Source organism: Lepidochelys kempii, chromosome 11 (assembly GCF_965140265.1).
Source record: "Lepidochelys kempii isolate rLepKem1 chromosome 11, rLepKem1.hap2, whole genome shotgun sequence".
Taxonomy (NCBI): Eukaryota; Metazoa; Chordata; order Testudines; family Cheloniidae; genus Lepidochelys; species Lepidochelys kempii.
Genome location: NC_133266.1, coordinates 80,655,363 through 80,671,091, shown reverse-complemented (window position 1 = coordinate 80,671,091; position 15,729 = coordinate 80,655,363). Strand labels below are relative to the sequence as shown.

The 15,729-nt window shown below is 51.7% G+C and overlaps 1 protein-coding gene across 1 annotated transcript; it reads right to left on the bottom strand.

The window, feature by feature from the left end:
- Positions 1-6,079: 6,079 nt before the first annotated feature.
- LOC140895987 (E3 ubiquitin-protein ligase TRIM39-like) lies at positions 6,080-14,134 on the bottom strand. Its single transcript, XM_073307030.1, has 6 exons — positions 13,748-14,134; positions 12,069-12,164; positions 10,683-10,913; positions 9,739-9,761; positions 9,547-9,650; positions 6,080-7,107 (listed from the first exon to the last, which is right to left on the bottom strand). The coding sequence occupies exons 1-6, from the start codon at positions 14,132-14,134 to the stop codon at positions 6,548-6,550; spliced, it is 1,401 nt and encodes a 466-aa protein (XP_073163131.1). The 3' UTR covers positions 6,080-6,547.
- Positions 14,135-15,729: the final 1,595 nt, after the last annotated feature.

Here is a 15,729-nt window from a genome sequence, read left to right as displayed (position 1 = left end):
CCACCTTATAGTCCATTCATTCAGCCCATACTTCTTTAACTTGCTGGCAAGAATACTGTGGGAGACCATGTCAAAAGCTTTGCTAAAGTCAAGGAACAACACGTCCACTGCTTTCCCCTCATCCACAGAGCCAGTTATCTCATCATAGAAGGCAATTAGATCAGTCAGGCATGACTTTCCCTTGGTGAATCCATGCTGACTGTTCCTGATCACTTTCCTCTCCTCTAAGTGCTTCAGAATTGATTCCTTGAGGACCTGCTCCATGATTTTTCCAGGGACTGAGGTTAGGCTGACTGGCCTGTAGTTCCCAAGATCCTCCTTCTTCCCTTTTTTAAAGATGGGCATTACATTAGCCTTTTTCCAGTCGTCCAGGACTTCCCCCGATCGCCATGAGTTTTCAAAGATAATGGCCAATGGCTCTGCAATCACATCTGCCAACTCCTTTAGCACTCTCGGATGCAGCGCATCCGGCCCCATGGACTTGTGCTCATCCAGCTTTTCTAAATAGTACCGAACCACTTCTTTCTCCACAGAGGGCTGGTCATCTCCTCCCCATGCTGCACTGCCCAGTGCAGTAATCTGGGAGCTGACCTTGTTCGTGAAGACAGAGGCAAAAAAAGTGTTGAGTACATTAGCTTTTTCCACATCCTCTGTCACTAGGTTGCCTCCCTCATTCAGTAAGGGGCCCACACCTACCTTGACTTTCTTCTTGTTGCTAATGTACCTGAAGAAACCCTTCTTGTTACTCTTAACATCTCTTGCTAGCTGCAACTACAGGTGTGATTTGGCCTTCCTGATTTCACTCCTGCATGCCCAAGCAATATTTTTGTACTCTTCCCTGGTCATTTGTCCAATCTTCCACTTCTTGTAAGCTTCTTTTTTGTGTTTAAGATCAGCAAGGATTTCACTGTTAAGCCAAGCTGGTCGCCTGCCATATTTACTATTCTTTCTACACATCGGGATGGTTTGTCCCTGTAACCTCAATAAGGATTCTTTAAAATACAGCCAGCTCTCCTGGACTCCTTTCCCCCTCATGTTATTCTCCCAGGGGATCCTGCCCATCTGTTCCCTGAGGGAGTCAAAGTCTGCTTTTCTGAAGTCCAGGATCCGTATTCTGCTGCTCTCCTTTCTTCCCTGTGTCAGGATCCTGAACTCAACCATCTCATGGTCACTGCCTCCCAGGTTCCCATCCACTTTAGCTTCCCCTACTAATTCTTCCCGGTTTGTGAGCAGCAGGTCAAGAAGAGCTCTGCCCCAGTTGGTTCCTCCAGCACTTGCACCAGGAAATTGTCCCCTACACTTTCCAAAAACTTTCTGGATTGTCTGTGCACCGCTGTATTGCTCTCCCAGCAGATATCAGGGTGATTGAAGTCTCCCATGAGAACCAGGGTCTGCGATCTAGTAACTTCCGTGAGTTGCCGGAAGAAAGCCTCATCCACCTCATCCCCCTGGTCCAGTGGTCTATAGCAGACTCCCACCATGACATCACCCTTGTTGCTCACACTTCTAAACTTAATCCAGAGACTCTCAGTTTTTTCTGCAGTTTCGTACTTGAGCTCTGAGCAGTCATACTGCTCCCTTACATACAGTGCAACTCTCCCACCTTTTCTGCCCTGCCTGTCCCTCCTGAACAGTTTATATCCATCCATGACAGTACTCCAGTCATGTGAGTTATCCCACCAAGTCTCTATTATTCCAATCACATCCTAATTCCTTGACTGTGCCAGGTCTTCCAGTTCTCCCTACTTGTTTCCCAGGCTTCGTGCATTTGAGTATAGGCACTTGAGATAACTCGCTGATCGTCCCTCTTTCTCAGTATGAGGCAGGAGCCCTGCCCTCTCACGCATTCCTGCTCGTGCTTCCTCCTGGTATCCCACTTATCTCAGGACTTTGGTCTCCTTCTGCCAGTGAACCTAGTTTAAAGCCCTCCTCACTAGGTTAGCCAGCCTGCTTGCGAAGATGCTCTTCCCTCTCTTTGTTAGGTGGAGCCTGTCTCTGCCTAGCACTCCTCCTTCTTGGAACACCATCCCATGGCCAAAGAATCCAAAGTCTTCTCTCCGACACCACCTGCATAGCCATTCGTTGACTTCCACGATTTGACGGTCTCTACCCAGGCCTTTTCCTTCCACTGTATGTATAGTTGGGGTTATTTTTTCCAATGTGCATTACTTTACATTTATCCACATTACATTTCATTTGCCATTTTGTTGCTCAATCACTTAGTTTTGTGAGATCTTTTTGAAGTTCTTCACAGTCTGCTTTGGTCTTAACTATCTTGAGCAGTTCAGTATCTTCTGCAACCTTTGCCACCTCACTGTTTACCCCTTTCTCCAGATCATTTATGAATAAGTTGAATAGGATTGGTCCTAGGACTGACCCTTGGGGAACACCACTAGTTACCCCTCTCCATTCTGAAAATTTACTATTTATTCCAACCCTTTGTTCCCTGTCTTTTAACCAGTTCTCAATCCATGAAAGGATCATCCCTCTTATCCCATGACAACTTAATTTAAGTAAGAGCCTTTGGTGAGGGACCTTGTTCCGCTACAAACACTGGGAGTGATTGCTTAATAGTAACATCAATTACTATTTTATGTGATTATTTATTATTAAAACCATACACTAAGCAGCACAACACCCATGTGCATAGTGTTAACCAAGGCGTGCTAAGAAAAGCAGGAGTAACCAAAACACTGCTTTTAAAAAGGAATTAAAAATAAACAAATAAAATGGAGTGAAGTTGCATTCACAGTGGCTTATAGGAAACAGAGTAACTGTCAGGCATCGGCACAGCAGATCACACCCACATACAGTGACCATGAATTATTATGTAACAAGACATATAGGGCAATGTGTTTTAACACCACAGCCCTGGGGAGGGGGGTGCTGCAATGGGCCAGCCAGGAACACCAGCCTCTGCCCCCATGTCCTATTTTGGCAACCACAGCAGATGGCTCATCCCATTGTAGTAACTCATAGCCCCTCTGCCCCTCCCTATCCCGGTGTTTCCCCCTCTGCCCCTGTCTGGCAGCGCATCTCCCCCTACACTAACCTGGTTTCTTGCGCCTTCTCCCTGGTTCTCTCCCTTCCCCTGCCACCACCACCTGTTCCACCTGCCTCTGGCCATGTTTTGGTCCCTGCACAGATTCTCCCCATTCCTCCCCCTGCTACAAACCAGGCCCCTCTGCAGCCCTCAGCGGGGAGGAGAGTCTGATGGCAAGTGAGAGCAGCAGCGTCAGCAGCTGTTACTGGGCATGGCCCGCTCGCTCCAGCCTGCCCCGTGACAGCTCAACAGCGTGGGAAATTTCCTGCAGAGTCTCCCCTGGCCCTTCCCTCCAGCGGATGAGCTGCCTGGGTTAGAGGCTGCTCCAGCCGCCTCCATTGTGAGCTGGGAGCCTGGGCCGAGCCACTGCTGCTCCCTAGTGGGGTCTGTCCAAGCCTCAGGCTCTGCCTGCACCAGCCCCGAGGCCGGAGCCTGCAGGTGAGGGGAGCCCCGGGGGAAAGGTCTGGGGCCAGGCAGGAAAGTGACTCTGCACCAACAGCCCCTCCAGGACAGCAAACACCCCCAGGGACCGACTCCTGGGCAGAGGGGGAAGGAGATGGAAGGGGAGGAAAAAGGGGAGGCAGCAGGAGAAATAAGTGGTAATTTATTTCAAAATACCTGTCAACAAGTATGTCTGTAACAATACAAATAAAAAGATTCAGCAATTTTTTTATTGACTAATAGATTCTTTACTAGGCGTATTAGTACAGAACGTTGATGTCAAGGTTCCTTCCCCACTCTGAACTCTTGGGTACAGATGTGGGGACCTGCATGAAAACCTCCTAAGCTTACTTTTACCAGCTTAGGTTAAAACTTCCCCAAGGTACAAACTAATTTTATCCTTTGCCCTTGGACTTCCGCTGCCACCACCAAACTTTATCTGGGTTCCTGAAAAAACGTAGTTTGGACAAGTCTTTCCCCCCAAAATCCTCCCAACCCTTGCACCCCACTTCCTGGGGAAGGTTTGGTAAAAATCCTCACCAATTTGCATAGGTGACCACAGACCCAAACCCTTGGATCTTAGAACAATGAAAAAGCATTCAGTTTTCTTACAAGAAGACTTTTAATAGAAGTAAAAAAGGAATCACCTCTGTAAAATCAGGATGGTAGATACCTTACAAGGTAATTAGATTTAAACATAGAGAATCCCTCTAGGCATAACCTTAAGTTACAAAAAAGACACACAGACAGGAATATTCATTCTATTCAGCAAAGCTATTTTCTCAGCCATTTAAAGAAATCATAATCTAACACACACCTAGCTAGATTACTTACTAAATTCTAAGACTCCATTCCTGTTCTGTCTCCGGCAAAAACATCACACAGACAGACACAGACCCTTTGTTTTTCTCCCTCCTCCCAGCTTTTGAAAGTATCTTGTCTCCTCATTGGTCATTTTGGTCAGGTGCCAGCGAGGTTACCTTTAGCTTCTTAACCCTTTACAGGTGAGAGGATTTTTCCTCTGGCCAGGAGGGATTTTAAAGGGGTTTACCCTTCCCTTTATATTTATGACAGTTGAGTACTAATTCATTTAAACTACAATACAGAAACGTATTTCCCGCACCCCTCAGAAGCCATGCAAAGGCTTGCGGGAGTCAGGGTAACGGACGAGCTGAGGGAGAGGGAAGAAGCCTGGGAGTGAATCTGGAGGGTTGTTGAGTGTGGGTGGGAGAAGCCTGGAACAGCTTCTTTTGGGGGGGAGGGATTGTTAGGGAGTTGGGGAACCTCCCCCCTGCAGACTCTGGCTGACCCCGAGCCTCTCCCATTCAGTCAGGCACATCTGCCCCATCCCTGCATCCCGTTCCCCCTCCTCATGTGTCCCGTCACTCACCCTTCCCTCCATCCCCATGTGCCCCATCACTCACCCTACCCTCCATCCGCATATGGAGCCCCCCACCCACTCAGACCCTAGCTCAGTGCTGTCATCCTACTAGCTCCTGAGCCCACGCCCCAGTCTGTCCCCACAACTAGCCCTTCTGAACCCCAGCCTGTGGCCCCTCAGCAGCCCTGTGTGGCCCCCCTCTGCCCCTGAGCCTGGCTCCGCCAGAGGCTGCTCTGATGACAGCAGCCAGCTGTTGTCGTGCCACATCGGCCCCTGGTGGGCGAAAGGAAGAGCTGCCTGAGCGCGTGTGTAGTGATGTTTATAACCCGTGAACATTGTGCTGTACGTAGAATTGAATAAACTGGTCTGACAGTTTTATAATTATTTTGTAACAATAAATATTTGGGATTTCTTGAAATAACAGTTAAAACAACAACAAAAATCAGCTATTTAGAGAAGTTAAATTTTAATGTACTTGTCAATGAACATTCAAACAATACGTGCTAATTCCATTTCTAAGAGTGTGTTTAGAGGCATGTTTTTGAAATACTGTTGAAATGTAAATTAAAATATTCTCGTATGTACACCTTGTTACAATCATAGCATTTTCTAAATCAGAAAAATCTCTTTTTTTCTTTCTCTCAGTATTTAAAATTGAGCTGTTACGTGGGTAGAAAGTCTGACAGGAGTGAATGATTCCTGTCCATCACAATCTGCAACCCCTGGACAAGGGGATGGGTAAAAGGGGGAACAAACTGTGACGGGGCAGCAAAAGCCCATTAGTGGTGGTATCTGAGTATTTCTCACCAGCGTTGCCCCGTTCTGGGAGCCATTTGTCACAATGCACAAGGGAGGAGCAGAAATCCGTTAGCGGTATCTGAGTATTTCTCGCCAGTGTTGCCCCGTGCTGGGAGCCGTTTGTCACAATGCACAAGGGAGGAGCAAAAAATTGGAAGGGGGGAAAAAGCTTGCTCCTCCCAGCAAGTGGGTGCCATTCGCCCAGCCCGGGCCCTCGCTCACACCGCCCTGGGGCTGGGCTCTCACTCCCCTTCCCCTGCCCAGCCACCGAATCCCCTCCCCAGCTCTCCCCACCTCTCCCTCCATCGCTCTGGGACCAGCTCCCCCCCATTGCTGAGTCTGCAGCGCAGAGCAGCCTCTACAGCAGGGCCCCGGCGCTCTTACTCCTGCCCCCGCACCACCCCTGTGGCCGCTTCGCTCCCCTCCATGGGCAGAGACTCCCCCAGGCCAGGAAATGCTGGGATGTACCTACCGCTCACTGGCCCCATCGCACTCACTGGGCTCCTCTCCTCCCCTCTGTCACTTCTGCCAGGGGCTCTTCCTCCTTGGGCCTCTCTCCCCTACCCCCTCATTACAACTGCCTCCGCCCAGCCTGCCTCTTGTGATCTGGGCTTTTCCATTCCTGCTTCTACAAACTCCTCCCTGCCCTGGATCCTACACAGCCCAGCAGCCTGCACCCCATCCCCTCATGCCTGCACCCCTATCTCCTCTCCCCCACATCAGAGGCTGGGTTCTGGAAAGTGAAAGGAGTGAGGGTGGGAAGTGGGGGGAAGCTGATGTCCTTTTCACCATCACACCAGGGGGGGCAGAAGCAGGCTGTTTCCAGAAGTGTCAGGAAGTCTGGTATTCCAGCAATGTGTGAGTGGCCAGCTTAGGTGTCACCTTCAGGGACCAGGATTCCCTCTGGCCTGAGCTGGGACTGAGCAGATTATGAGGGGAGCTGCATTTTTACCTCCAGCATTGGCACAGGGACTGAAGAAAGGACGGACTGTTCCAAAGAAGGTGTCAGTGAAAGTGAAGAGATGGGATCTGTCAGTCACATTGTAAAATGAGACCTCGCCTGCCTTATAGTCCAGGAAAATCCCAACCTGGCTGGGCTTGATGCCCACATGGAGGGGGGTTGCGGGGAAGGTGAGGGCCTCATATTCCCCATCTCTCAGACACATAGTCCAGTATCCATTTTTAGGCAACAGGTGATCTGGACTCTTCCTGCTCACAGACTCCTTACAAATCCCCAGAGTCCATCCAGTCTTGTCTCCCACCTCCACCTCCCAGTAATGCCTCCCTCCTGTGAATCCCTCAGCACCCAGGACAAAAACACAGGGATCAAATCTCTCAGGATTATTGGGCAGATTTTGTCGTTTGGTTTTGCGTATCACACGTTTCCTATCCTGAGACAGAACAAGGTTGGGATGAGCCGTGTCTGGATCCAGAGTCACGCCCACTGGGGAGAAAGTCACAGAGTTAGTGCTGAGGGCAGGGGCTGGTCACTAAGATCTAAGGGAAATTAACCTGTGTCCCAGTTAATCGCTGTGTCGGGGTGTTGTTGCCTTAAAGGGGAGTTAGGGCCTTGTCCACCCACGGGAAAGAACTTGAGGAGAATACTGGCATGTGAGTGCGTGTGTGTGTGTGTCAGTGGGGTTAGAGGGGAAGGGCAGGACAAAGGGGAGATATCAGTGGGGGTAGGGGAGGGGCAGGCCCCAGAGGGCAGATACTAGGCTGGGAAAGCAAAGAGAAGAGGAGGATCAGGCTTGGGGGAACCAAGGGTGTGGGGAGGGGCAGGCATTGGAGGATGAGGGGTGGCCCTGGAACCAATGCAGGAAAAGCAGGCATTGGGAGTGTCAAAGGGAGTAGGAAAGGGGGAGCGTAAGAGTGCCACAGTGTAGGAGGAAGGGACTGGCTGGTATTGGAGGGGGCAGGGGGAAGGGGAGGGGTAGAGGGAATGAGGAGAGAGGTGGGTGCCTAGGGTGCAGAGGGGAGCAATGGAAGGGCCAGGCCCCAGGGAAGCTCTATTGCTTTGAGGCCATGTGTGGCTGGTTTGTTACTAAGCATAGGTCGGCGCTGTCCCCACACACACTGGATGGGCAGTCCTGCCCCAGGGGGTGCAGCAGGGACTCTCCATGCTGGCCCGATGGGCATCACCTTCCAGCCAGGCAAACCCCACAACCAGGCCCTTCCCTTGCTCAACCCGGCCTCTCCCCCAGGGCATGGGAAGGATGACTGGGCAGGGTAGAGGGGGGTGCTGGGAACTGTAACTGGGCATTGGGGGAACAGGGGCTGTTGCTAATGAGGCTGGGGCAGTGAGGAGGGGAGGGGCCTTTACCCCACTTACTGCCTCCTCCATCTAGGATAAGCTGCACGGGCTGCCAGTCCCACTTTACACTTTATGCTACATCTTGTACAAAATGTGCCATGTGAGGTGTATATGGAAAAGTTATGATTTGCTGAATATGATTAACCTATTTGTGTGCATGTAACATTTTTATCTCTCATGTTATGAATATTGACTATGTATCTGTATTTCAAATGTGCGTGCTCTGGGTAACACCCACAACTAGCCTTTCAGGTACAACAATTAAAAAGCTAGACAGTGCCAATGGTTCAGCAGCGAAAACAGCAGGCCATGGAAAAGGCTTGTCTTCACCTGGGGACGCTTCAGCCACCCTGTGGATAATGGCTGCCATGACTCATCAAGCATGCAAGGGCATGTGACTAGACTGAATGTTACTGAACTCCATTTGGGTACCTGTATTTTTCCACAAATTGGGCTGGGAACTTGGCTTGGAACAAAGGGGTTCCTGACATATGAAAGAAACTATAAAAGGGGGAAGTGATCTCACCAAGGGGCCTCACTCCCTCTACAGCTCAACACTCGGAAACACCTAAGGAACAAAGACTGACCTGGGGGAAGTGCTGGTCCTAGGCTGGAAGAGAGGATTCCTGCCTGTGTATAGAACATCTACAAACTGCTTGTACTTGCTAACAGGGTGAGACACTGTTTGATTTAAATCCTGTCTAGTATATTAGGCTTAGATTGCATTTTTGTTTATTTGCTAGGTAATCACTTATAATCACTTAAAATCTATCTTTCTGTCATTAATAAATCTGTTTTATGTTAGCCAGTGTGAGTTTTTGAGTAAAGTGTTAGGGAATCTTAGCTCTGTTAACAAAGGCTGGTGCATATCTTCCCTACAGGGAGGAGGGAGCAGAATAATTAATGAGCTTGCACTGTACAGATCCCTCTCCAGTGCAAGATGGTATAATTCTGGGTTTACACTCCAGAAGGGCAGGGCTTGGGATCTTGGAAATTGGCTGGTGCCTCCATGGCTTAGGTAAAGCACTCAGGTAACTCAGCTGGGGGTGTGGCGCCACCTACTGTTATGTTGGGTGATAACAGGGCCAGGAGGGGCTGGCTGTGCGCCATCAGCAAAAGCTGTGTGAGAGGCCAACCCAGATGGATAGTTCGGGGGAGGGCAGTGGTTCCAGTAGCTTCCAGGCTCCACCCCAGGAGTGCAGCCCACCACAGCACCTTTTTCAGTTCATTTGAAACTATTCAGAAAACTCAGCATGAATTCACAAATCGTTTCAGTCAACCTGAAATATAATTTTCTGGCAAGTTAACTAAAAACATTTTGCCCAGCTCTACTTCAAACCTCTCTAAGAAATGGAGCCCAGATCCCGGTGACTTGCAGTGAATGACTGTCAACACCCTAGCAAGGGGATTTCTCCCAGTTTAGGGAGGCCAGGTCTTGGCTTTGGGGCTGCTGCCACACCAGCCTGCTGGTCACAATGTGGCCTACACCATTTGTCCCCATGCACAACACATGCCAATTCTCCTCCCCACCCACATGTAAAGGAAACCCAGCCAGCAGCTCTCACTCACGAGTGAATCTCGCCAGCATTTCCCTCATGTCAAGGCAGATTTTATACCCATTCTTCAGGGCAGGAGAAATGGCTTCTGGTGGCTGGAGTGTCACATGCTCACTCCTGTGAAGAAAACGTCCCATGATCACTCATCTGCTCTGCACCCACATCGCTCATGGGAACAGAAGGAGAAATGGAAATCGGCACAGACCTGATCAATGTACTTTTCACACCCTGAAAGGAGACAGAAAGACAGGGAGCTGGGTTAACACCATGTGCAAAAGCCTTCAAAAAAAGGCTTCAGACTTTCCATTCTCTACCACATTGAATCCACAATATTTAACACAGCCGCTTCTCTGCAGGACACTCAGCAGTGATCACCGATTTCAGGTGCCCCGTCACCCTGGCTCTGACTCTCAGAGGAGCTGAGTGTCATGTGACAATGGCACAGACTCGGGGGATGTGACATTCTGCGAACATTGAACAAGGAGCTGTGTTGGGACAAGGAAAGCAGCAGAATCCCTAACACACCTCTGTCTGTCCCGCCACTTACCTGCAGATTTTCCACCAAACTGTTCCCAGCCTCACACCTGTGCGGCTTCCTGCTGCAGATCTAAGGAGACAGGACCCAGATCCTCACCCTGAGCAGCTGCAGCTCCCATTGCTTCAGCTGTTGTGTGGGTGCTCAGCCCTTCCCAATATCAGCCCCCAGGTATCCCAGGCTGGCACCCAGAGATGAAGGCCCCCAGCACCAATGGCCAGTGATGAGAGTCTTGGCCCTTTCATTTCATGAATTTGAGAGTTCACTTTGTCTTGTGCTTCCCCCCTCTGGACGCCCCCTTGTCACCACTGAGAATCTCTGCTCATCAGCAGCATTGGGGCAGGTTCCAGCTGGCTCAGCAGGGACCACATCAGCCCCTTGCTCCTTCTGCTCCACCCATTCGACAGGCAAAGCCCCTGCTGTATCTGCGTTTCTCTCCAACATAGACTGCGCGTGTCAGCACCGACAGGATGTCACGCCTGGGCTTCTGTTCATGTCGGGAAACTGTCAGAGCAGGCACAGGAAATAGGATTGGTCACTAATTCCTGGGATCTAGTCACTGACCAGAGAGTTTAAGGCCACAGGATGGATGGGGAGATTGTTAACAGTCTCACCTGCAGCAGTTCAGCAGCCTGTTGCTGACGCTTCTCCTCCATCTCTGTGATGAGACTGATCAGTGCAGCACTCTGCTCTGAAAGCTTTGTTATATTGTGCTGTAGTCTCTGCAGACTCTCTCTCTCCTCCTCCGCCAGTCTCCGCAGGAGCAGCTGCTCTTCCTCACTCAGAAGCTGGTGCAGTTTCTTAAATTCACGTGTGATCGACCGTCTCCGATTCTCCACTTTGTCCTTTAGTAAAAAATGGAGAAGGAACAAACAGCAGGAGCCAGAGCTGGGCACACACTGAACTGAGTCTGCCTCGGGGTTAGTGAGCAGGGCTGCTAGTCTTGGGTTGCGATGATCACGTATCCATATGAGGCTTTAGAGTAATGGATCACCATAAGGGAAATGCAAAATGCTCTTCTGAGAAAAAGTACCTGGGTCACACTCCCAATCGCTGCTCCTGTATCTCCACCCCCACCCCCTCCCCTGATCTGGGGGTGGGAGTCTCAGGGGCAGGGTGGGAGGGCCGTGTCCCTCTCCTGTAGATCCTGGTGCTCTTGCTGCATTGGGGGCAGGTAGTGGCCACCCTTGGTGACCCTTTGAACAGTGAAGCTGGGATGGGATCATCTGGCCTCTCCCTGAAATCAGAAGGTCCCAAGAAGACCCCTGTGGTAAGAAGGGCGAGCTGGGACCAGGGACTCGGGGGGGGGGGGAACAGACTGGGGGAGGATAGGATCAATCATGGGGAGTGGGATAAGGGTCCACACACAGAGGCAGTGGTACATGGGTGCTGGATAAAGCTCAGCACAGGGACAGTGGTACATGGGTGGGGGTCAGCATATGGAGGCATGTGGGAATAGGGGCAGGAGCTCTCCTTGCTACACAAGCTGAGGGACCAGGCTGTCCATCAACATACATCATAGCTCTGATTGGCTGCCCTTCACTATCAGGAAGGGGAAAGGCAGCCAATCAGAGGGGATTTCCCCTCAAACGAGGGGTGTCTCCTGCCCACTCTTTAGAAGGGTCTGAACCCCCCCCCCCCCAATTGGCTGCTCTGGCTGCATGAGGAGCGAGTGGGTCTGCGTGTACTGGACAGTGGGTGGGTGGGTGCAGGATGAGATGGGGGGGTGCAGAGGTCGGGGTGCAGTGAGTGGGGATTGGGTGTATGGACAGTCCTGTGGTGAGTCTGTGCTGCTACCCATGGGCCAGGAACTGCTCCTCCAACCAGGGCTGCTGCACTAGGATCCCTGTCAGAGACATTTCCTGCTCCTGGCACCATTGCACTGTCCCAGGGCAAACAGCCAGAGCAGGTTATAACCTCAGCCTGCAGCTTTACAGCCCCGCATCCCCAGGAGCACTGCAGGGGGAAGGGCTCAGGGAAGGATGAACCCAGACACCCACCTGCCAATTCATGTATTTCTTCTGCTCTTTAGATGTCAGCTCCAGGGCCTCCTCCAGTGCCTGCCTCAGAGGGCCCAGGGCTTCCTGGAGTTTCACCTTCAGGGGCACCGTGTGAGATAAACATCCATTAGTCTGCTTGTCTGTTGGGTGAAGACTGCAGGAGGTAGGGTTGGTGAAAGCAGAGGCCCTATAGGACCATGTCTAGACCCCAGCTACTGGAGTCATGTGATTACCTCAGGCTCTTGGCATCCATTAAAAATGCATGATTCAAACCCTCCGGGTTGCAAATTAAATATTGAAACATGCCCTGAGTGTGACAGACACAGTGACACCTGCCTAAGTCTGCAGAGAGCCTGAGCCAGTCACCCAGAAAGGTAATGCCATGTGTCTGTAGGGGGTGTTAACCTGCCAACCGTAACCCCGCAGAGGACGCTGTGTGTGGCAGGAAGGGGAGAGCTCTTCCACCCACCAAAAGAGAGACAGTACTGCAGGGAGAGGGGATTCCCTGATCCTGTATCTCTCTTTCTCAGGGGAGAGGGGACCCCCCCCGCTCCTGTCCCCAGTGTCCCCAAGGGGAGGGAGCCCCCAGCCACACGCCCTGCCTGTTCAAAGAAGTTTGCAGGCCCCACCCGCAGCAGACAGCCCTTGGGTGTATGGTCCCTTTTACAGCCACTGCCAGTGGGGCAGGGTCATAGCAGGGCCCGGTGACAGTGTGTGGAGCCTGGGCCTCGGGTGGCCTCAATCTGGTCCTGTGTGAAATGCACATTTCAGTAACAAAGCCAGGAGAATGCCCTGGGCAGAGATAGCAGGGGCAGCACTGCAGGGCCTGGGGCATGGTCTGGCTGAGACGCTGATCCCAGGGGAGACTCTTCCCCACCCGGCTGTCGCACTCAGAGTCCTCTGGAACGCAGGAGTTTAGCTGAAGTGTCAAGACACTGAGTCCAGCCCAGGCCCTGCAGCCCCTAGCGCTAACCAGGGCAGGGGAATCCTCACGTGGGGGGGAAGATCTATGTGTCTATGGTGCAACACCAAGCACAGACCATGGGGCCCAGGATCCAGCCCCATCTCTATTCCCCTTTCCCCATTTCCTCATCTCACAGGTGTCATTTGTTTGGGGGATGTCATTCATCTCAGGCCAGCTCCCAATGTCCCACACTGGACATACCTCCCTCTCCTGCTCTCACACACTCCACTTCCCCTCCCCTTTGGGCCCCTCTTCAAACAACCCTCCCTCACCCAACCCCATAACACACATAGACACCCATGCTGGGTAAAGCCCCAATGGGATATGCCCGGGTCTCCATGGGAGATGCCTGCAAAATGGAGAATCCAAGGCCTTTCCTTCCTGATGTTGCAAAGTTGCAAGCAAGCCCCAAACCCACAGTCTGAGCCAACCCCTCAGCCCTCACCCACACACTGACGAGGGAAGAGCACCAGTCCTGGTTTCCTCCACTCAGATGCCATAAGGTGGCCGTGGTCACCTCGCATTGGAAGCCCTGCCTGGCAGAGAGATGGAGCCAGACGGACCCCTCACTGCCCAGCCTGGCAGCACCTGGATCCCTGGATCCACCTCCCTTAAGTCGTGTGAGTTCCCACTCCCCCCTCCCAGCAGCTGGCTCTGGAGAAACACAATGGGGCATTTAAGGGGTTCCTTCAGCAAGAGCAGCAGTGATTCCTACCTTATAACTCTGGGCAACTTCCTCTATGGGGACCACATAGATGGCTTTTCCGTCCTCCTTACAGAAAAGCTGGAGTTTTTCCTTGTGTGTCTCACACAGATTTTCATTCTGAGCTTTCTCAGGCTGTAACCTCAGTGGTTTGATGCTCTCTACAATATTGGCCAGCTGCCTGTTTGGCCTGAAATTCCCTTTCTGGAACAGCGCTCGGCACTCAGGACAGGGGAACTGTGTGCCTGATTCAGGCTTCCTTTGCTCACAGTACTGGGTGATGCAGGCTTGGCAGAAGTTGTGCCCACAGTCTATGGTCACTGGCACCGTCAGATACTCCAGGCAGATGGAGCAAGTGGCTTCTTCTAACGCTTTCCCTATGGGCGCTGCTGAGGCCATGGCTGTCTTCTGTGTCTTGTTGATGGGCGGTCCCCTTGCTGCCTGAATCAGCTCTTCACATGCCCAGAATAAGGTGAGAACAGGAGGAGGGGGGGGAGAAGGGGGGGTGCCACAGAGAAGGTGGGAAAGTGAAATGGGGTGAGATGGAGAGAAGAGAACAGGTAAGACACGATTATTGACCTTCTGTAGGGTTTTGGAGCCTCATATGGAGATGGATTTGACTGCACTTCGTTAACATTAACTCTTTATTTTGGGGTTGGGGGCAGCTATATCAGAGGAACCCCTTGACCAAATGACTCCAACTTGCACCACTCACTCTAACCCAGCCCTAACCTGACACAACAATATTTAAAGTAATCTGAGTCTGCAGGGGGATTTACAGCACTTGGAACTATTGGCTCTTTGAGAGGAAAGCTCTGCTCTTGAGGCAAAACTTCCAAGAAACGCCCATTTCCTGGAGCAGACTGAGTAATAACATGCCCAGCAGTCAGACAGCCTCAGACCGCTGTCAAGGGACCGGCTCCAACTCCGTCTCTGGCAGGGATGAAAGTAGAAATAAGGAGTTACCGATACCGGGCTGGGTTGGGGCCGGCTCTGGCCCCTGGAAGGGGCTGGGCCTTGGGCGGAAGGGCCAAGAATGGGGGGGTCAGAGCCAGCCCCGACCTGCCCTGTACCAGTAAGTGCCCTCCTCCGCTAGGGTAGCAGCGGCAGCTGGGGGCTACAGCAGCAGTTTAAAGGGCCCAGGGCTCGGCCGCTGCACCTGCTCCAGGCCCTTTAAACCGCTGCCGGCGCCCCGGTCTGCCTCTGCTACTCCAGGGCTCTGGCAGCAGGGCTCCAGGGGCTATTTAAAGGGCCTGTGGCTCCAGCCGCGGCTGGAAGCCCCAGGCCCTTTAAATTGCCGCCTGGGGAAGCCGGGCAGCCCCAGTACGGTACGGAGCGTACCAGCTTACTGTCACCTCTGGTCTCTGGTCTATACAGCACGGTGCCTTGAGCTACCCCGTGACCGATGTCAGCTGTGCTTCTACACACACTTGTCGGCCACAGAGCAGCAGCCAGTGTGTCAGGCAGACTGGAGCTGGCGATTGGAGCTAACGCTAACCCCTCCTAACAACTCCAGGATTGCTTCCCCAAAGGGGCCGTGGGTGCTGGACGTTACCTGAGCTCAATCCTGATCAGCTGAGATCCACGTGGGGCAGTTCAGAGCCAAAGGTAGAGCCGTACGTTTGTGCAAAAATCTAAGAAGCGAGCGGGAAATGTCCCTATCCCTTTTTTGGAGCAGGTGTATGTTCTGAGGTCTTTTTTTGCAGCCAGATTAGGAGAAAGCAGGAAGTCACATCCTCACATTCTATCAAAATTACATTAAAACATGTGATTTGGGGCTGTTAGGGAAGTGATCCTGCCCTAAGAGCACCCACCGTCACCAGATAAAGAAACAGATCTTAAGACGTTTAAAGAAAACCTTGTTTGACAGCATCCTGTTTGGCAAGTAATCACTTATGAACAGTTGTAGGTGTGAAACCTCCATTTCTTTATTGTTTTGCCGTTATGGTCCCTGCTTCTCTATTGTTTAGCTGCATGGTTTCTGTTCAGTTCTT

What these genes read in the sequence shown, in the direction of transcription:
- LOC140895987 (XM_073307030.1), bottom strand. Translation starts at nt 14,134, where the DNA reads ATGGCCTCAGCAGCGCCCATAGGGAAAGCGTTAGAAGAAGCCACTTGC. An exon ending in AAGTTGCCCAGAGTTATAAG is followed by an intron (nt 12,165 to 13,747) that starts GTAGGAATCACT and finishes GTGCCCCTGAAG; the next exon opens with GTGAAACTCCAGGAAGCCCT. An exon ending in AGAAATACATGAATTGGCAG is followed by an intron (nt 10,914 to 12,068) that starts GTGGGTGTCTGG and finishes TTTTTACTAAAG; the next exon opens with GACAAAGTGGAGAATCGGAG.